This window comes from Rhipicephalus microplus, chromosome 8, assembly GCF_043290135.1.
Source record: "Rhipicephalus microplus isolate Deutch F79 chromosome 8, USDA_Rmic, whole genome shotgun sequence".
NCBI lineage: Eukaryota > Metazoa > Arthropoda > Arachnida > Ixodida > Ixodidae > Rhipicephalus > Rhipicephalus microplus.
This window is the reverse complement of record NC_134707.1, coordinates 17,483,571-17,505,854: the sequence shown is the minus strand read 5'-3', so window position 1 is coordinate 17,505,854 and position 22,284 is coordinate 17,483,571. Positions and strand designations below refer to the sequence as shown.

At 42.8% G+C, this 22,284-nt stretch overlaps 1 protein-coding gene across 3 annotated transcripts in view; it reads left to right on the top strand.

The window, feature by feature from the left end:
- Positions 1-22,284, top strand: part of DAAM (disheveled-associated activator of morphogenesis-like protein) — a 175,721-nt gene that overhangs the window by 133,148 nt on the left and 20,289 nt on the right. For 2 of the 3 annotated variants that reach the window (XM_075871187.1, XM_037416310.2), the window contains exons 2-13: positions 7,268-7,558; positions 8,900-8,989; positions 10,638-10,706; positions 11,922-12,010; positions 12,428-12,563; positions 14,275-14,472; positions 15,020-15,234; positions 16,925-16,991; positions 17,105-17,222; positions 18,341-18,470; positions 19,250-19,376; positions 21,013-21,135. In XM_075871187.1, the coding sequence (XP_075727302.1) occupies positions 7,304-7,558; positions 8,900-8,989; positions 10,638-10,706; positions 11,922-12,010; positions 12,428-12,563; positions 14,275-14,472; positions 15,020-15,234; positions 16,925-16,991; positions 17,105-17,222; positions 18,341-18,470; positions 19,250-19,376; positions 21,013-21,135 (1,617 nt within the window). In that variant the 5' untranslated portion in view covers positions 7,268-7,303. Of the gene's footprint in view, positions 1-4,043; positions 4,237-7,267; positions 7,559-8,899; positions 8,990-10,637; positions 10,707-11,921; positions 12,011-12,427; positions 12,564-14,274; positions 14,473-15,019; positions 15,235-16,924; positions 16,992-17,104; positions 17,223-18,340; positions 18,471-19,249; positions 19,377-21,012; positions 21,136-22,284 lie in introns of those variants that run through there. The other variant, XM_075871185.1, reaches the window with a different exon arrangement.

Sequence of the window (22,284 nt, the reverse complement as noted above, 5' to 3'; positions counted from 1 at the left end):
TGCGCATGGGCTTTTCGAGAGCGCCTCGGCTTTTATTTATTTCAATTTCTCGTGTACGTAGATCGTTTTCGCTTTGCTACTTCCCCCGGCACGGGCTCCTTTGAGTTACCGCCCAAGCGCGCGAGGCAAAGCCGAGCGGGCTCAAACAATGGGAAAAGGTCTTGTGCGCGTGATCGACTGGCACAACTGCGATGGCCGTTGACCCCCTTTCGACCGCCGGTCCGCAGCGGGCACACGCATGTGCCGAAACGTCGTCATCGAAACAACAGGGTGCGACGGAGGAACTGCGGCGCGCGCGTGTCTTATCCGTGTCGACATCTGGCGACCGGTGTAGGCGTTCACGGTGCAGGCTCAGTGAATGCCGCGCAGGCCACACCAATACTTGTGCGGCAATGCCAGGAATGTGCGCGCATTAGCTTCCTTTCGTTCTTTCTCTTGATCAGTACGTGTCGACGGGTGCAGTGAGAACTATGAGCTGTAAAACTCGAAAGCGCTCGCGACATCGCCTCCGAGATTCGAAATTGCGGAGATCCAGCAGGTGCGGCACCGTGAAATCGAAGGTCGTATATAAGACTGGGCAGAGATCGAAATTTGCAAACCACCCTGCGGACAACGTTCACGCTTTCCCTACTGAGAATAACCACTAAATGCATCTACAAAGGTGTGTGTGTCTTGGCTTCAAGAGATAAAACTTTGTGATAACTGGTTGTCGTGGAGCCCACGTCAAGACTGTAGCGACGCCACCTGTTCACGGCTCTGTATTCTCTTGAAACTTGAATTTTACTCAGATTTCTGCATTTCTAACACGAAAGTGTTTTATGCCGGGGTCCACCACGGCTCCGCTGACGTATTTCCGTCACGGACATGACGTTTTAAGGTATATTAACAGATTGCGAACAAAAACTAGAAGGGTAAGAATTTGTCACGGGGCGTTGAACCAGCGCCCTCTTAATACGACGCGCGGGGCGCTAACCACTACGTCACAAAGCGCACGTTGTCAACGATGCTAATGACAAGCCCTCTTATATACACCATTTCGCTGTCCTCAAAACTTTGTAACTTCAGCGCGTTTTTGTCATCAGTAGCCAGATGGCGCGAAGATCTCGCGTTGGGCGAGCTCTATCAACGTTTCTATCAGTGCGGCCTCCACGGAGCGTGGGCTCTCCTGCACGCACGCTTATCAGACTCGTTAATCGGGAGAGCATGAGGGTCACTTCGCTTGCTGCCACGTTTACGAAAAGAACACGTTGCTCACACACGGAGCCAGAATTGTGACAGTTGCTCGCGCTTGTCCTATGCATAAGGACATTCGTTTCGCCAGTCTTTCTTTGTGTTTGAATAGCACGCTTTAGTCTCGAGCTGTGACAGTCGCTAGTCCACGCACGTCTTGTGTATGCTAATTTCGTGCGTGCTTTATGCTCCTGGTATGCGCTGCAAGTTCAGAGCCGGTTGTCGCTCTTCGCGTGATTTCGCAATTCGTTGCTGTAGCATTCATTCCGTCGCAGCTGTGGCGAAACAATGCACGAAAAACGTTTCACTTTCGTGTTGTACCGATTCCTAGAAGAAGAATCAACCACATATTTTTTACTGCCATAGCTTCAAGCGTCGACTCCACATTCAAGTGCTCTTTGGAGTAACGCAGCACAGTTGCGCGTCTGTATCCTTTTTTAATTGTTGGGGTTTAACGTCCGAAAATCCAATGTGAATATGAGAGACGTAGTGTCGCGTCTGGCGTCCAGGCGCCGTTAGCAACTATGTGCACTACGGTGATGCTGATGTCAATATTTTTATTTCTAGACGCTGGCATTGTACCTAGCTGTATTCACAATAGTCATCAAGAGTCAAGCTGATCGTCAGTCTTCGACACGCCAAACATGTCAATCGGTGACGGGGTAGGCACGTCGATTACAAAGACAGAGCGCGGCTCCACCACATGGCTCTTGTTCCTAGTCTTACCCTTGTACAATTCTGACATCTAAATGTAGCATATACAGCGACTTCTGTGAAAGGGGGGTTTAGTATTTTGAAGTGGCCGCAGCTTGGTGATCGGAGACTTAGTCGTGCAGCTGCCAATTAATAACCATTTTTTTTTTACTCGAGCTGTATTCGACATCTTAACGCATCTGTACTGAAGGAATACAAGAATGTTGCATGCCATCGCAGCTAGGAAGCGTTCGAGCTTGTGTCGTAGAGAACGAGTGGCGAATATGCAACGAGAGAATGAAAACACAAGCAAAAAAAAGCATATACTATCCAGAAAGCGAACAAGAAAGACCGAGAGTGCAGTGGCACGCTTTTCAAGCGAGATTTGTCAGCGAGGTAGAAGAGGCTCGTGCTGGTTAACCATTACTCGACGAGTGCAACGGACACGAAGGCAAGCCGATAAGCGCCTGAACCCTTCGAGTGCTTTTGCGCGTCGGCCATTCCTTGTAGCACTGTAGAGGCACGGTTGAAAGTGCGGACTTCCGGGTTGGGGGGAAAACAGTGTCACTCCATCCGATGACCCCCCTCTGTTCGTGCCGCAGCAATTTTACTGCGCGTAACTGCACCGATCATCTGCCAAGCCATTACAGGTCACTCGATTGCAACACGTCGTCCATCAGCATAGCGGTGGGGTTAGTAGTATACAATGTATAAGCTATGCGACGACCGTGGTGATCGGTTCTTCGATGAAATGATGCGGTTTTGTGGGTTGCGGCTGAAACAAGGCCGCGATTTGTGTGATCAGAAGCAGAATCTTGATCTGATAAAGATCTCGAATCAAAAGGGCTGACTTCTTGCGATTAGTGCACAGATTTTGCTGTGTATTTAACTCACTTGCATACTTTGATAACGATCTTTATTGATACGAAAGGGGCTTAAAGGGTAAGCTTATGTACAATCAGCCGTCGAGGCTCCCACAGAGATACGGCTGCTAAAAGCAAGAAAGAATTTAATGGGAGAATCATTACGGATAAGATCATAACCCATTGCTCAAGTGTGATTGCTCAACTAGTCTCAGGACGTTTTCGTCCCGTTTGTGCGTCTTTTTTTTTTCTCATTTCATTCCCGGCCAACTTGTGTATATTTCGTAACATGCCGGGAAAAACTTGTATTGCTTGATTCTGGCATTGTGCAACATATATGAACGCGGTCCCGGGAGTACTTGCCGATCCGTCACCGAGTTGCCCGACTCGGTGAGCAGCTGTGACCACCTGATTCCTACCACACTGTGGCAATGACAAGATACAAGCGTTTGTGGCTTGCCATTTCTGTGCATCTTCGTAAATTCACACGCTACCTAAAATGTTGGGCCATTGCCAACTAGCCTGATCAAATTGTCTTTTATGCTCACTAAGTTATTCATTCTTTCTCGCAGATCGCCGCCATTATTTTGATTCAAGTACGTCTTTTTTGTACACTGTTAAATGACTTGTGATTAGATTTACGGATTGCTTTCACGTTGTCTTCCAAAGCTGAAAGAACTGATGATACCTTACTGGAAAATATTGATCGATAAGCCCTGCATATCGACCCTAATAAATGGAGATAATGTAGATAATACACGTGTATCCCTTCTTGTCAGACACACGTTCAGACAGTCCACGCCGACTTGCCGCTCTTCTGGAAAAAAAGGGAAGCCTTAAGCATCGTCTCAGAGGTTCGCGTATAATCATGCCAGCGCGCATGTCACTGGGAAGGTTCAATGAGATTCCCGTAGTATGCAGGGGCCCTTTATCGTTATTGACGAAGCCCGAACGTGTTCTTATCTCACTGGGCGACAAGCATCAGCGTCTGCATTGCCGCCGTCGTAGATTCGAGCAGTGATGACAAACTGTAGTCACGTGTTGCTACGTTTCTAGGCATTTTCTTATGTGTTCTTCCGCTTGCAAGCCTTATACGACCTTTGCTGATCGGAAACGGCAGGAAGACCGTTCCTTTCCAGGAACGGAAGGCTTGATTCTTTCATTTTATTATGCTTTGATTCGATGCATTTCATAGCCCAAACCTAATCCGAGTTTGCCGAAACAACTCCAAAGCGTCATAGGCGAAGGTGATTATGCTATGTTCGTTGTGCGGGTTTCGTGTCTGCGAACCTGGTACGGTGGCTGTGAAGTCTCATTCGTGGTGACCTCGATTCTGGGTGTCACCTGCCGGGTGGCGATGTGACGACTTTGAGCGACTGAAATGGTGAAGAGATGTGCCGTGTTGACAACTGCAGCTTCCAAAATGGACGTCGACGATCCATCGGGAGAGGTGAATGTTTGTTGAATCAGCCACTTTAGCGTAGACACACCCTATCGCAAGCAGTGCAATGGTCATGCTTTCTTTTAGCAGTTTGTCTCGCTTTACTTTGACTACTGTTTCGCCCAACACACTGAACATATCTCTCAGTCGGCGCACTCGACGGGTTTTTGTCATGAACTAAACACTACTTCCAGAGCTTGAGTACGTCGTAGCGGTAACCAACAGAGATAAAAGTGCCTCCGGACAGCTTTACCAGGAATCTACAGCTTGGTTTTTGGAGTGGTCCTCTGGTGGCTCTTACCTGAATTTTGGAAACTATAACTTGTCTTCGGTGACTGAAACGTGCTGTCGGATTGCTTGTCTGTTCATATAGTTAGGTGTCGTCGGCCTAACTGCATAGTAACTGGCTTGAAATAGAAAAGACGTGGCGGGAGTGTGGGACAGCTTGAAATCATTTCGTACATTTCAAATGTTTGAAAGGAATGACCCGGGAATGTTCAGTTATGGTATGCAAGCTATCATCGCTGTGAAATAATAGCGGTGTGAGCGTCGTTTCGGGAATTGAGTTGAATAAACCAGTGAAATGCACCGAGAACAATAAATCTTACTCGACAGTCTATTCACTCGCTTGGCGACGCCTCAATTTAGCAGATAGAGTGAGAACACAAGAGTATCTGTCTGGGCGGTGAGAAGCGAATGAAACATTGCTAACGAAGTTGTTCTTGTAGGCGATGTCGTCCATGTTGCTTAAGATGTGTCCCTTAATGTAGCAACAACAGTCTGTCTTGTAACAATTGACCGAATTGTATTTAGTCTCGTTTGAAACTAACAATCGTATTGAAGTCTTGATTACACATTTACTTAGAGTGACTATTAAATGCACTCTAGAGATGTTCTACGTGCAGCGTTCAGCCTTGGCTGTTATTGATGGTTAACTACAGAATCTTGGATTTGACCGAAATATTAAGGAAGCAGTACTGGTTTGATCGCTACTGACCGTAAAGCAAACCACATAAGCCTTGTACTATGCCAATCGGTATACGGTAAAACGAACCACGCGAAAGATAAATGATACCCTGAACTGAAACGTTTCGATTCATTTGAAGCTGTGGCGTAAGCCGGCAAGCGCTGAGCAGGTTGAAGCACGATAACGTTTTGCCATATGCCACGAGCAATTTGATTTTTCTTTCCAGTAGAGCTTTTGCACTACTGGGAACGACCTTCGATCACTTTTTTTTTTTAAATCTAAGATGCTGCTTTGACTATCAGTATCCCGTAGGATCACTTGAAGCGTACCCGAACATTTTTTCTGGCCTTGTAATGCATTCTTCGTTGAAGGCGTAGCGACCAAAGTTTTCTTGCATAATACTGTTTCCGACCTGCAGCTCTGTCCTATGCCTCGGTAGAACACCGTTGCATATAAGTGCGCATTTGGCACTGTACGAGCGATTTGGAATTGACCTGCAGGTCGCGTAAGGGCAAAAGTCGGCTACATCACTTATGAGTGCGCTGACAGTGCAATGCTCCAGTCAAAGTGCATGCTCGTGTGTATCCAATGCTTGCGACTTTTACCGTCTTGGTTGTTCAAAGTGGTTATGTATTTGTGGGCACTTGTTTAGTTTAAAAAAAAAATGTGTCGGCAGGCTCACTTACAAGCAAACTGAACTTTACTCACTCCAACGCCATTTCACAGCGTTGAGACAGAGTGATGAGGGCTGTTGAGCTTGACTGGAGATGCTTGGTGGGTTTTTATAGTGTGGGTGGGTGCATTCGAGTGCGAACGAAGGTGAACAGCGGTGACCCTTAGTGGACGGTTACACAGTTGCCAGCAACTGTGTGCGAGTGTGACTAAACATAGACGCATGTGCCAATGCCTGTCTGTCAGACACAGTTGAATGCGCTCTCGAAAAACATGGGGTGGCGCCGTGTAACAGTGTTGATGGATATGTCATTATGTAAGTGAGTGAGGGCCGGCAATTGTGTATGTGCGAGTGCAAGTGAGAACGCGATTGAGTGCAGGTAAAAGTGAATGAGTGAGTACAAGGGTCCTTTTCCTGCCATTCCTTCGGTGCAGAGTGAACGGCATAAGTACAGAGTCCCAGGGCGACCTCCCTGCCTTCTCTATCTATGTTTATTACTCATTAATTGAGCCAAATATTTGTACTGAGGGTGCCAGACTGATATAAATGGACTGTAGATGAAAGAAAGCACGATTCTAATGAACAGCCCGAGTATTTAACGGGGCTACTTGTTCTAAGGGTTACGTTAATGAAGATCCCCATCATTTCACACTCGCGCTCCTATTGAGCCGGTGATTCGCTAGCCCTGAGAAATTTGCAGACAAAGTAAATCTTGCGTATGTGGGTATCAGCGTAATTGTTAAGTCGAGAGCCCGAGATGCCTAATCAAACACGAAAATTGACCGTCGGCTGCGTCAATACGAGTGATGCACAATATAATCACACTTATACGTATCTGCATGACGTCATCAGGACGTGACACATAGCCGAAGTACGTGACGTTAGCATGAGATTCCTACGACGTTCATGAAACGCGTCATGATTACGTCATCAACGTCGCTTGGCGAAAGATAGGCAGATCGCGGACGCATTTTCAAACCTAGTGAAAAGTAGTAAGCTTGCAGTGCTTGTTATCTTGAAAGCAGCGCCAAACCACGTTACGTTCAGAAAGCTTTCGCGGATTCGTAAATCGATTAATAAGAATAAGATGGCTTATACGTTCAAGTCGTCTTGGGGAAATACATAGCGGTCGTAATTGAGTTTAACAAAAAATTGTTAACAATTTAGAGCGCTAGGTACTCTACTATCAGAGAACTGATTCTGAATACAAAGACTGACGAAGCTAACGCACAGCTCTGTCTTTGTCAGCCTTTGTCTGTTATATTCAATTATATTTCGCCAACCTGCCGAAGTTTTCACGTTTCATGGCGTAATGGCCCCTTTGAGTCTTGTGCACGACCTACGATACGACTTTTGAAATGCCACAGCCTTCCTCACATTGCTTTTGTTCTCTGTTGCAGCAACTAGTGCTCTCGCTTCCCGGAGGACTGCCGGCCATGCCCGCTCGACGCCGGCGGGGGGTCGCCGGCAATCGGGCGAGCGGAGCCGGTGTGGCAGGAGGAGGGAAGGCCAATGGCGGCACGGCGTCCAGTCTCTGCTCCTGCTTCTCGTCGGGACCCGAAGAGCCTCCCGAGATCACCTACCACGTGGTCGAGAACGGCGTGGTCACTCTGCCGCCACCACCGCTGCTCACCCCGACTCACCCGATGCCGGACGAGGCCGAGCTCAACGCCAAGTTCGCCGAGTTGGTGGTACGTGGTGCACGAAACGTGGCGCGTGGATTCCCGAAATGAGTGCCTTTTGAGGTGGCAGAGACTTGGCTGGTTAGTTTCGCATCGTACCTATGGTAGCACCGTGAGCTTAAGCGCGTAAATGAAGAAAGAATCCTAGATGAAAAAAAACAGGCGCCATCCATATTTTCAGGTTTGGAGACCACTTCGGTCTTTTCCTAAGGGGTTGACTCTGATCAGCCTGTTGGGAATAGGTCGAACGGGTCTCAAATCGCAGGGTCTATGCGAAAATGTGACTAGCGCAAATTCAGCATATAGGGTCTTTTCACCTAGACAGAGAAAGAGAGAGAGAGAGAAATAACTTTATTGGGTTGAAAAAAAGGAGTTTAGGAGCTAGATGGGTGGGGCCCCATGTCCAAGGCTCCACTTCCTTGCGCTGCACGCCGGACGTGGTCCAGGAGTGCTAGGTGCATCTCCGGGTCCGAGCTAGTGAGGAGTGCCTCCCACTGCTCTAAAGAGTTTTCCATTCTATACATATGCTGTAAGCGATCGAGTTCATTTGGCCGTTTAGCACAACTGCACAAGTTACGGTAAAGGGTCGGTGGCGAGTCGCGACACCACGGACAATCTCGCCCATACAAAGTTGGATGAATTTTGTGCAGACATACCTCTGTTGAAGACGTTTACGAGCGATGATGAAACATACGAGGAGAAGGGCCAACTTTCAGTACAGTGTACTCAACCTCCTTGGTACTAACCGTGTTGTCAAACACCACAAAAGCTGGTAAAACTACGGGTAGAGGAGTTCTGGTGACACCATAGCTACTGACAAGGCCTAGCGAATTACCATCAGTAGATCTATTTATTTAAAGTTCATAAGGCACATTTGAATGTTGTCGCGTGGTCTTTAAAGTTTTAGGATTTTCCAGATGACAGAAAAAACATTGTGCATGTGTACCCCGATTTCTGTGACCTTCCTCTTTGGATAACGATAGCGTTCATGCGATGTAACTGGTACTTCTCTTGTAATGACTATGTACACTCAACGTCGGCTGGCGACAATGAAAAAAAAAAAAAACAGCAATGTCGACTGGTGGTGTTCTACCTGCATATGGTGAGACAGACGAATGATGGTTTATAAGGCAGGGTTTTTGAACGGATGAGCCACATAATACTATCGCCTTTATAGGAACGGGCTCCTGAAGATATCATACCCTTGAGCTTTCTTCGCGTCCCAAAACATTGAATGTCTTTGCAGAAGCTGTGTTGTATTGTTTCAGAAGACGTGAAAGCAGTCAGAGCTACGTTTGGCGTGCAGAAGCAATGAACTGTTGTGTAAATGGCCCATTGTCTCTATTTCAGGACGAACTTGACCTCACGGCCGCAAAGAAGGAGGTCATGTTCAACTTGCCTTCGGAAAAGAAGTGGCAGCTTTATCTCAGCAAGAAAACGGTGAGAATTGTTTTAAGCTTGCCTTCTGACATTATTCAGAGGGTCAAATTCAAAACAGCATTTCTTTTTCGGCAAAGTGGTACAGAAATGCTGATGTACCAGCTTTACTGTAGGCATAACGTTAAAAGAGCAGGAAAGTAGAGCAATAAAGTAGTTTACTATCATATACTACACTCTGAAAACTCCAGTCCCTTCAGTATCACTGCTACTGGTTTTAATAATTAAAATAAATCGAAGTCAGGAGCATCACTCCTTAATTTCCTCCCCCAAATTTACACTTTTAGGTTACAGATTTTAGGGTGTGTTTCTTGGACACATTGCCTCAGCGGGGTTTTCTGATACTTGCTATGCGAGGTCTCTAGCTCCGTCAAAGAAAAATGTTACCTCAGTCTTACTGATTAGGAAATACGCAGGCCCTAGTAGAAGTCATCAGAATCAATCAAGCGTCTAAGATTGATGCGGGAAATTTAAGATGGCGTCTCCACCAGAAGTTTGTTGGTTGTTGTCGCATTTACCAGGCTTCTTCTCTCTGTAGATGTCAGTTTTTTGTATCGTGGAAGAGTAATTTATTAATACGAGAAAATAATTTTCTCTTTAGTGTCCCATTAGGAGGCTGTAAGGCTCAAGAATTCAGAGGCTAAAACATTTATGAATTTGTTCAGGCAATACATTGTTTTGCCAATGAGGAAAAAGTACAGAATAGGGCAGTCCACCGACATCATTTTTGCTATGCCGAGCAAAAACATCTACAGCGTTTTCAAAGGCAAGGAAAATAAGATTTCCAACACATATAAGGTTATATTCGTCAGTTACACAGTGATATGGCGAGAAGTACAAAATATACAGACATATGAACTGTTTATAATAGTAATATGAGATCGTAGAATGAAAAAGCAAAATGGTATAGTCAATACTGTACTCGATGCAAGGCATAACATATCCTAACTGGTGTTCAAGCTAAAGTAGTAACTAACGTTTATTGGGCAAGTTACTTAAAATGTACAACAGAAAATTGGTTGTAATAGAGGGGGCACTATGGCAACTGAACATTATTTGCCAAAAAAAGAAAGGTAGAAGCTGGGTTATGATATGTAATGTAATAGTCTATCTCAGATCGTCGGCATAATCTTTTTGTTTACGAATATGTTTTCTGGCAATTGACGATAATGATATTTGCAATTGCTAAACACTCACAAGTACAGCAGTAGAGAAACTATATTTATAAACGGAACCTACTGAAGAAATGGTTGATGCCTATGTGTAAAACTGGCTACTCACATACATGATGGGTTGCCATGGTAAACACTACATTAAGAAAATACACAAACTCATGAATGAAGATATTTGTGTGCTGTGAATGGCATCTCTGTAAACCTTTATATATAGTGTATTCACCCACCACTAACTCGTTATTTGATTATTGTAATGTTATTAGGTTAGCAAACTCCACAAAGTTATGTAAATAGTACTCAAATCGCTTTCGTTCCATTTGCGAGTTTGAATTTATGTAGATTTTACTTATTGAGAGATGCGTTCAAATTTCGCTAGCTTGTGAGGCATCTTTTGTAGTCTGGACTGATTGAAGGCAAAAATTTAATAACAATATGGCTTTGAAATATACATCTCTTCATGTACTTGCATACTGCAGGAACAGCACGACACAACCTCATCTCATTTTCCGGACTACTACATCGAACGAGTGAATGCCATGTCTATGGTAAGTGGCAAAAGTGGTATTTTAAATAATGTTCCACCCTTGAACCGGATGACTATACAATATTTGCAAAAATACCAGGAACCATTTGTGGCGTCGCACTCTACCTGAGATGATTGCATGAAATAAGAGTTTTACTAATGGTAGGACGTAAATGTCACATACATATATTGAATAGAACTAGTCGAGTAATTTGCTATTGAATCGGCAAATGGTAATTGTATTAGTCACTTTGTGTGATTTTGTCAATATTAATAGTGAGGTTTTCATTACGGTCAGTTGTCACATGTACTAATCGACATTGAACAAAATGTGCTGTTTGCACACTGTTGCATCCATTTTTTTGTGGTTCCCATCAAGAGCTAAATCTACTTTCAATTCTGTAATTCTGTAATTTTATTTCTGTATTACTTTTAATATCTGTAAGTGATTACATAGCTTGTTCTGTGAATAGGCAGACTATATTATGTAACAGAAGCATTTTTTTAAAGAGAAACAATTTTTTTGCAGAACTATGGGCTCTTTGTGGCATGTGCAATAGACTATATGATGCTGTAAGACTGTAAAAAGCGGCTAATAGAAACAAAGTAAACAAGATTGAAACTACAGATAATGTGTACAATGTGAACAGGTTTAATGGTTGTGACCAGATATGTGCTGTTGGGATCTGTGCCTTGCAAATGTTTCAAAAATAATATTAGCCACGTCTCTACGTCATGCCCACAAACGGTTTCTGTATTTTCACAAGCCAGCACAATCTTTCCGCAAGTTCTCCCCTGTTTTCAAATGTGTTCAGTGTTTCTGCTTAACATGAAGCTGTGCTGTGAATAATGGTTACCATTTATGCAATAGTTTACATATCTAGTATACGCCTGAAGTGTATATTGGTTACTGAACTGGCATAATTGATCTTTTATCGAGTTAGAAGTGCTCATAAGCTGGAAGTGCTCATAGGTGTCATAAATACAATGCTACGGTATTTAACAAAATGCATGACGTACCATTAGTTTGGAAGCGTGACCGGCTACTGCAAAGGCAAGATGGATATCGACAAAATAAAAAAATTTGGTGGTATGAAATCGAACCAGCTAGCGTAGAATAGTGTAGGTGCGAAGTCATTGCAACAGGCCTTCCCTTCACAGTGGACATACGATAGGCTGATGATGATAATGATGTTAATGTACGAAGCTAACTTGTAATGCTTATCATCCTACCTAGCTCCTGTTTCCCCGAGAAGAGGAGGAAGTCAACACACGTGCCAAACTTCTTGACAACCTCAAAACTGCACTACGGACTCAACCGAACAGGTGGGTGCTCAAAGAAAGCCAGGAAGCTCAGGTTGTCCATGTTTATTCAGATCTTCTGTGTCACTTAGCCAAAGTACGAGTTTTTTTTTTCAATTTAAGCAAAATATACTTGAATTTATAAGAGCAGAAATGCGGGTGCTACTGGTACATCAGCGAAACCGACAGTTTCTAACTAGCCAAACTTTTGCTCCATGTTTAGTTGTCGAGCAATGAAACACCGAGTATTTGGAAAAAAAAGGGTTCTTTGCAGTAGTTACCTAGAACTTGCCCTTCTGTTGGTTGAAAAGGGTGTTTTAGTATTTTTCCACCGCTCGACAGCAAAATCTATAAGCACAACAAACTGAAGTGTTCAAAAAATTGTGTATCATTGCAGTTGTATTTTCTTGCTCATTTCAACTCATTCTTTGTCCTTTGCAGCTTCGTGACGCGCTTTCTGGACCAGGATGGCCTTATCTGCCTTCTAAACTTCCTGGTCGGAATGGACTACAACACTGCTCAAAGTCCGATCCACACCTCTCTCATTGGATGCGTCAAGGCGCTCATGAACAATTCGGTACGAACACTACTCAATGTACCAGACTTATCTACTTTAAATATCACCTTTTCAATGGTGCCTCCTAAATGTAAAGTTGCTCTGGAATGTTACCCTCAATGGTAGCTCCAAGGCCAACTCTTTTTTTTACTGTTCACAGATCGCCTACTCACAAGATGTTGGAGTTATTAGGCTGTTTTAGTTTCACCTACGTAGGGATTTCACGTACGCAAACATGAAAAGTCTACATGCGTTACGTGCACGCCACATGAAACGCTCTTAGCTAAACGTATAGGCGACACATGGTGAGAGCTACCTTGTATAGCTTTATCTGGAGGGAATCATGAATACTGCAGTAGCCAAGTCTCGACACGCTATCTTGTTATCTCCGGACGGCCGCGCGGAACTATCTACGTGCGCAAGAAACGCATGCAAAGAATCTTCTGCGCAATCTTCTGCGCATGCACACTGCTTACACATAGAACCTCTATCTACAGAGAGCCTCCAAGGAGCTTCTACATAAGTGAAACTAAAACTGTTTAATGAACCACACGACCAGAGGAAAATAGAACATAGGCCGGGTCTTCTTTTATGTCTGCTGCAAATATTTGCGGGGCCAGCGTTAGTAGAGAATGCGTACTTAAAGCCGTGCGAAGCCGCCGGGTGTAGCAGCGCCATTTGGTGTGAATAAATGGTATTAGTGACGTTGGCGTTTGAGGTAAGGTCACTGCGTGGGGGTGTTTTAAGCCGTTGACAAAATTGCATTACTGTTATTAATAGTTTTACCCCCGTATTCAGAAACGTTCCTTGATTCGAACTTGACTTGAAATCGCCTTAAGTGCAGTGCGTTTGAAACGTATCTGTGAATTTGTGCCGCCTTGGCACCGCCTAAGGGCAGTGTGTTCAAAACGCGCTTGGGCTGCATTGAAGTCAGTGGCAAGTGTGATGTTCAAGTCAAGCAGCGTTTTAATGACGCGTTGAACAAAATAATCCCAAATGTCATGCTCATGAATCTCATGATGCATTGATGTAGTTTATCAAGAACGCTGTGGAAGCACAGTAGTAGATATAAAAGGCGTATTTTGTAAAGCATATAAAGCTCGCGGTCGCGGTGCTGTGGATAGAGTGCCCAGCATGTGCTGTCGCGGACCTAGAGGTCATAGGTTCGACTACTGTTCACGGAAATTTTTCCTTTGTCTTCTGATCCTACGTATTTTTTGACATCATTTAAGGGACATGTCACTAAAGTCTTGGTGGACCGCGCCATAAAACGCCTTCGCATTAGAAGATCCTATATAGACGCCATGTCGGGCAAGGAATCGCATTAATTTATGTAATATACAGTGGCAAAAGAGTTAGACAGCAACCAGTCATGGTAATTAGTAATTGCACAACGAGTGTGAGGTTAATGATTTCCACCTACTGCAAAAGGTTCGCCATAACTCTTCGCTGCCATCAGTCGTATGCGGCACTAACAAAGTGCACATAATACCTTACAGATCCGTAGCGGGTACCTCCCTTATCCGCAGGAAGGCAAATAATGGCGTAGTGAGTGCTGTTCACAGAAATTGCTGTTTATGACGAAGTAAGTACGTACCATGCGGAAAGCCAAAGCTCCAAACGCAGTTTGCCTTGCCTCAACGTGAAGCTACGCTGAGAATGCACATTAGGTAGCATTGTAATCATTTGTGAATGTTAGTTTTATATATCTTATTTTTGCCTTTTTTCGCAGAACGGCCGGGCCCACGTTCTGGCCCACCCTACAGCCATCAACACCATAGCACAAAGCCTGAGCACGGAGAACATCAAGACCAAGATCGCTGTCCTGGAAATCCTTGGCGCCATGTGCCTCGTGCCCGGAGGCCACAGGAAAGTCCTAGAAGCCATGCTGCACTTCCAGAAGCACGCCTACGAGCGCACGCGATTCCAGGTAAATACCCCTAAATAATATCTATGATTCTTTGAAGAAAACAGAACAGAATATTCACGTAAAAAGCAATATTTCAGACTCAGGGGCAGAAGGCCGCTGCACGTTTTCAGCTGGGTCGAAGCATTTAATACACTGAGCATGTAGTCAAGTAAGACTTCATCAGTGAACTAAGCTCATGCGATGCCAGGCTAAACACTCTATTTTGAGAGGACACTAGGGTAAGGTAGAAAACATAACAGAGCTGAACTTTATTTCCCTTGTCATTGCAGGAGGAGAGAGGTGTGAATAGAATGAATGGCTGTCAATCACTTTCTAGATCAGACGGACTTCAGAAGTTTTTGTAATGATTTCGCAAAAAATATTATCAAGAACGTACCTAGCCGAACCACAGTCCCGCTGTAAAAATTAATAGTGCAATATTTAGCGTGAGCCTAATAATTACCTCAGAAGAATCAGACCAAAATACTTTAGCCTAATATATTAATTTCACTTTATTGTTTGTGAATACAAAATTGTTGTAACCACATGGGCTTCTGTTGTTATGCAGACTGTGCTCAACGATCTGGACAGGAGCACCGGCGTGTACAAGGACGAGGTGAACCTGAAGACGGCTATTATGTCTTTTGTAAACGCCATCTTGAACTACGGCCCGGGTCAGGAACACTTGGAGTTTCGGCTGCACCTGCGCTACGAGTTCCTGATGCTTGGCATCCAGCCCATCATTGAAAAGCTCCGGAGTCATGAGAACGCCACCCTAGACAGGTGAGGTGACTTTTGATGTAACTGTGACCAACCTGGTGATCAAGAATTTACAAATGTGGACATCGAATAAGGAGACGAACATGAATGATGTAGACGTGGAACTGGGAGAATAATGGGAGAAAATGATAGGGGTAGCTCTTGCTGGAATGACATCTCCTGCTTTGTTGTAGCACTGACAAAACAAAAATGGCGATACACAGAAAATAAAACATAATTGACAATACAGAGGGCTATTTGTTGTCACTCTGAAATTCATCTTGTGTGTTTGTGTTTTTATCTTGACTAAGTTATGCATAGAGGTGGAGAAAAAAGGCCTGGCTTAGTTAGAAATGAAGTTGCATTGTGTTTTCGCATGTATATATCCTGAAAGCATTGAATCAGTACAAAAGCACAAATAAAAAACTAGAGGTGATGCTATAATCCTCTTGATCCGACGATTTTTTAATGGTGCTATGTCACATGCTGGACGTGGACATGATTAAAATGCAGTTGTGTGATAGCGCTCTTTGCATTGTCACTTACAATGTTGTTTCGTTCAAGTTATGTGACGTATCAACAACTGCGTGACGTTGGTCAAGTGATACCAATTCAATATGCTCCGCTGAACCCCTTCTACTTCATTACACATTGTCACCCGTATAATATGTGAACCAAGTGAGCCGCAATGTGTAGTAGTAAAACAACAACAACAACAAAAAAACAGAACGCAGATTGAAGAACTATATTTCAAGGTGCTTTGGTACGCTGAATTTTTTTAAAGTTCAAACTCATAGCTATTTTTTTGGTACCTGGAAAGTCACAGGAGACGTTGTCATGAAATGCACAGATAAATTGACCTAAGGTTAGTGTGGAATATGTAATTTGAATATTACCCAATGCACAGGATACCTATTAGGCAATGAAAAAATATTTTAGGGCCTGAGAAATGAGTGTTTAGTAGCAGAAAACAATTAGAAGAATAAAGAGTACCAGTTTCTTTTCCGAAAATCATGTAGTGCACTCAAAATGGCAAATGCAAGTTTAAGGTTAAGCAAAATGATAAAACTAACGTTTCTACCACACGTCTAACATCTCGTTCCCCTAAAGAAGCGCCAACTTCAGAGGCTTTTTTGATTAAGCCTCGTATAAGCACTTGCAAATATAAGTTCTCCTGCATTTCTGTGCTTTTTAATGAAATTAAAAATAATGCAATGAGTGGTCACCTTTGCTTAAAATGTCACCAATGCTTGAAGGATATAAAAATTAAAAAAAAAAATTATATACATGTTAACAGTCTCACATTTGGTAAGTTAAAAAAAATGATTGTTTGAACAGCGCACGCATACAATTGGCTTGCACGTGCTACTAATGTATTCCCCTCAATATTCATCGCAGATATTAGTGTTTTCAACAACAATAGCCACAAAACTAACTTTGAAGCACTATCATTGCATTTTGATTTACTCGAAATGGCCACGGGTCTGTTTAGGTATGAAGGGACGCACGTTAAAAGATGAGTAATTTTTGAGCGGGGGCTGTCGTTTGATTCAATGTTTTGACAAAGGAAGTTGTCTTCTTCAATGCGGCCTTGAAGAAGATAATACCACTTGCATAAACACCATCTCTAGTGGCACCTTTTGGTTGAAATTTCTTCAGATGTTCAAGCTTTCAACCTCTTCTGAAATTCACAGTTTCGAAAATGCACTTTCAGGCATCTAGACATCTTTGACATGGTTCGGATTGAAGACGAAAAGGAACTCGCGCGAAAGTTTGACATGGTGAGTGGTGGATTTGTGGTGATTTGTAGCACAGAGTATTAGCTTCATAATATAAAGCTCATCTATGAGACTTTCCACGTGATGTATAATTCTACCCTACTGATATTTTACAGGCCCATATAGACACTAAGAGCTGTACAGCCATGGTTGAAGCTATCAAAAAGAAACTCTCCATAACGCCGGCCTATCCGCACTTCTTGTCACTCCTTCATCATGCACTGCTCATACCTTGTAAGTTGCACAGTAGCCCTGTCTCGTTTTCCTGGTCTTGTAATCCTGGCCACTGCATTACTGCTTTATCTTTATCAGTTTCGTTGTACTGATGTATATCGAAATGCAATACCAATATGCGGAATGCATTTATTTGTTTGTCTTGACCGCGTGGTCTGCCTTGACAAAAGCGAATCTGTCATATGTCGAAGGTTTATCGAGCACGTTTTGACTCAAAACAAGCCACAATTCTCATAGATAAATACATTTGCTAATTACCTTTGAAGCTGTCCCAAAAGATGAGTGCGTTTTGTAATATTGATTTTCTTTACAGAGTAACATTATCGAGTTTGCATACATTTGGTGAGGTTAAATATGCGGGATCATGCACAGCTATTCTCTTTACCTTTTCGTGACCATAGACGGGTATATTTTTTGGGAAATTTTGTAGCGATATAATCAATGACAACTATATTATTCCGCAACACGAATTTGTCCCATACAGAACCAATGAAAACTATACCCGCCATACATGTGTTTCTTGAATATAGACGGCAATGCATGCTCATATTGTGACATTTGGGTCTCGGCTTTCGTTTTATTTCTCTGTTTAATTGTAGTCCTACGTGTTAACACCACCGTGAAGTTATAGTTTTTACACGATTAGTGTAATAAAGGAGCCCAGTTGAACTTTAAAAATGGTACCGTGTTATTAAAAAAAAAATAAAAAATTCGCACCATTTGAGCGGAAAAAGTTTTCAGTAATTTTGACCCGCGTTTCCTTTTTCTTTAGGAAGCAAGAAGGTTAACATAATATACACTGGTGAATACGCATGTCCGTTTGCGGTGCAGTAGTCTTGACACCGTTTAGTTTGATCTTACCTGCTTTCACGTTTATTGTAACCGAGGTTTTCGTGCATTCCTCTCACTCCAACGGAACATGTTTGTACACAGATCTCGCATGCTTGTCGATTTCCTGTTGCACTGATAAATGCAAAAAAACAATAGCTTTTGCTGCAATGTGGCCGCTGCATCTATGAACACTGTCTTGCTACAGAAGCGATGCAAAAGCTTGCGTGTTGGCCTTTTGCAATATAATGCACCGGATTCGAAATTGTCGTTTTATTCTCCTGTATCAGATGTCGGAGGTTCCGCAGAGCATTGGATTCTGTTCGATCGGATCGTTCAGCAGATCGTCGTTCAAGGCGAAAACGGAGAGAACTATGATATCACCCCGATTGAGATCAACGTCAAGAAAATACTCAAGGAGTAAGTACGAGGGTTGTTATGGTGCAACGATGAGTTTGATTGCACTTTAGAGAACCATTTTTTATATTATATATTACAAATTTAGGTGTCATACAGACAAGGATACTTCATGAGATGGTTTACCTGTATTTCTGTGGTGTTAACTTTACCTCTCAAACGTAATTCAATACTTCAGTACTCTTTGCATAATAGATTCAGTTTGTGATACTGCCTGTAAAACTAATGGAAGTTATGTGAATATTTATTTCAATATTTTACAAAGATAGCTGGTACAATTAGACCCAAGCACATGGGACATCGTAATATAACAGATAAAAAAGGCTAGGGATAGCAGTATACGCGAATAAACACACAAATAGTGATAGTCAGCTGCTGATGTAAAAAATTGCAGTATCGAGCGGGTGATCAATATTTTCAAAGTTGAAACCATCAGTCTTAGAATACAAAGAGAGAAAGGAGAGCAGTACAAGTTGCCATAAATAGAGCTAACACAAATTTGAATCGTACACATGGCACGAACATGATCAACGTGATTACAACGGAACTTTACTGAGATGGCTGGGAAGCATATAGGACCCAGGAACACTCGCTGGCAAAAATCACAAATCAGTTGAAAAAAAAAAATGTTAAATTTTATACCAAATAGTTTTAGCTATAATGGATGCCCAATTGTATTTATGTTGTTCGTTACGCTTAGTAGTCGTCGATGCAAGTCAACGTCAAGAAGTGTACGCTTGATAGCCGTGTATTTCATGAAATGAATTGGAATGCTCTCTTAGGCTGGCCACTGAGGAGGAATTGAGAATTGCGAAGGAGAACGCTGATAAGTTCGAGAAGGAGAACATTGAACTGGCCACACAAATCGTCAAAAAAGAACAAGAACTGGAGCAGAGTATTCAAGAAAAGGTGAGAAAATCAGCTTGTATTGTATATTTTTGTAGGCCTATATATTTATTTCGATATAATGGGTGAGGCGTTACTGGGAGAATTAGTATGCATATAAAAAACAAAGCATATTTTAACAACTTCGTATGTGGAACATAATGAATTATTAACAATATTTTTTTATAGATTTGGCATTGCAACCTGCCACGGTGATTTAGTGGCTAAGGCACTATGCTGATGACCCACATGTCGTGGGATTGAATCCTGGCCGTGGCGGCCGCACATTTGATAGAGGCCCAAATGCTTGAGGCCCGTGCGCTTAAATTTAGGTGCAGGATAAAGAACCCCAGGTGGGCCGTCCACTACGGCATCTCTCATAACCATACAACAGTTTAGAGATGCTAATCCCGAACGATTATTAGTTTTGTCATTAAAGATGGGTTAGCGCCAATGAACGTGTTCCATTTGACTATCAAAATCTAGAAACTTGAGTATGTTTCTAGTCTAGGTAATCATGAGTGCGACAGAAATAAGTATAATAGTGATCAATAAGACAAGACAATACGACAAGCCTAAATTCATGGTAATGTGCAAAAACAACTGCGCAGTGCTTGTATCATTAGTGGCTCTAGATATGACTGCCATGATTGATTTTGCGAGGAGCACCAAAGTCTCGCAAAGAAGCAACAGGCTACTGCCGTGGGGGCGGATTTCCCAGCGTAACACCGGTACTGAACGAGTCGTTCATCCTTAGCACATTATAAGTAATCTTCAAGCAGTGCCAAGCCTCTGTTGCTGCTGAGGTAAAATTTGTGAAAAATTGTAACAACTCACTCTCGTACTACATATGTTGTAGTGAATGTTCTTGAATTGTGAGCATAGCTGGTGCCAAAGTTTTTGTCTTGACAACTGTTCTTGTTTTCCTCAAGGCTTGCATGACTGCCATTTTGAAAAAAAAAAATCACTTTTCTAAAGGTTTATTCTAGTGATGATCTCCATTTAATATTATGTCTTCAATCTCCATCTTTTTCTAAACGTTCACATAGTTAGAATATTCTGAAGTGCCAATCATAGGCGCTGTATCGCTAAAATGTGGCATTTCGAAGTTCAGCAGCTTCTAGTCCCCTGTCAGCATCTAAATTCAGCTGGTAAGCTTGTAATGTCTCGCATAGCCAAGAAATACGGGCATAAAAAATTTTCTTCTCACCTGGGTGTAGTGCCTGTAACGAAATCTTTTCACCAAACAATCCATAATTACATCATCGTAATAATTAGCAAGGATTAACCCTTATACCACAAGACCAACTTAGGCCTTATACAGCGACTGAGTTTAACCTTTGTACGGTAAACCGCCTTAATCTTTGCACGACAGGTCACTTAAGCAATGTACGGCACCTCGGTTGAGCAACTGCATGGCTGCTCAGCTCATTCATTGTAAGGCTGCTCAGTTTCTTGTTATGCAACTCGGTTCAGTCACTGTACGGCAACTGAGCTTAGCCGTTGCCCTGCTACTCAGCTTAGCCACGGTACTGGGACATTGTTATAGCCACTGTATAATTATCGAGCTGCTAGGAAGCATTTGAAGTGAATACACGCTGCAACGCATTCTGTAGTCCTTGGCTTGTGAATGACAACCTTACTCGAATGGCACATGCAGGAGGACCTCCAGAGTGCGTTGGCAAAAACAAAGGATAAACTGGAGCGAGAGACAGTGAGCCACCTGGAGGACAAGCAGAAAATTGAAGAACTGGAGTACAGGATAAGGGAGATGACACAGAAAGTAAGTACTGCATCCATCGTCTTTTCGTACTGTACACTACACCAATCTCAAAACTGGATCGTACGTAGAGCTTATAGAGGTTCACCAGGTTTTTTATTTAAGTGGTGCAGATGGCAGGAAACCAGACAGAGAAGACACAGACACAGCGTCATTATGCCTTTGAACAACCTTCCTTAAGGGTTCACTTGGGATACGTTACTTACCGCCAAGATGATACTTTGTTCAATGGTGTCGTGCATGTCAAACCCATGCGTGCAGTCGCATAATGACTGCATTGGCACTGACCTTGTTTTAGCCGTGACTCTTGTGTTTATTTCGCTTAATAAATGGTCCGGCACAAATGCGACTGGCTCTTGTATTCTGTATTGTAAGCCTTTTAATGGCCTGACTTGTTGAGAGATAATAACTAGGCTTGTGCGAATAGCTATCTTGGCCGAATAATTTCGAATTGAATAGGAATAGCATATAAACCACATATTATAAAGAAAAATAGGCTTATTTGTCATGATATAACGAACCTGCATGATGTATTTAAAAAGCTGGGACAAGGCCTGTGCAAATACATTTTGCATCAAATAAAGCGACAACAACATTGAATAGTAGCATAATTTGACTTTCGCTAGAATGCAAGCGTTAGCCTGAAGTATGTTACTTTGTAAAATGTGTTATACTTAGAGCATATAAGTAGGTAAAGGAAGCTCTTAAGCTTAAAAAAAAATGAATTGATGTCAGAGCATTATCCTCATTTAACTTTGAAGGGGGGCTTTGCGGCAGTGCAGGTTATTTTTGTATATGTGCTTTCACGGTTGAGCATTGCTTTGCTGCAGTGAAACTACTCTTACAGGGTGACACATTCGGGTTATTATGCACCTATTCGTTTGTTTCGAATGATTCAAAATTTTCAATATCATAAGTTCAATTCAAAGCGAATTATAATACTGAATTATTTGTTTAAATATTCGAAGCATTCAAATATTCGCACAAGCCTACTAATAAGCCATTCGATGGATTTATATATGAACACTTTTCGTCCAGCTTCACCGATGCAAATTCTTCATGTACGAGTACCAAGACATGGTGGCTACGATAACATCTATGCATATCAATGTGACATGCTCCGAGTTGCGGCTACGATCAATTCGGTGGACA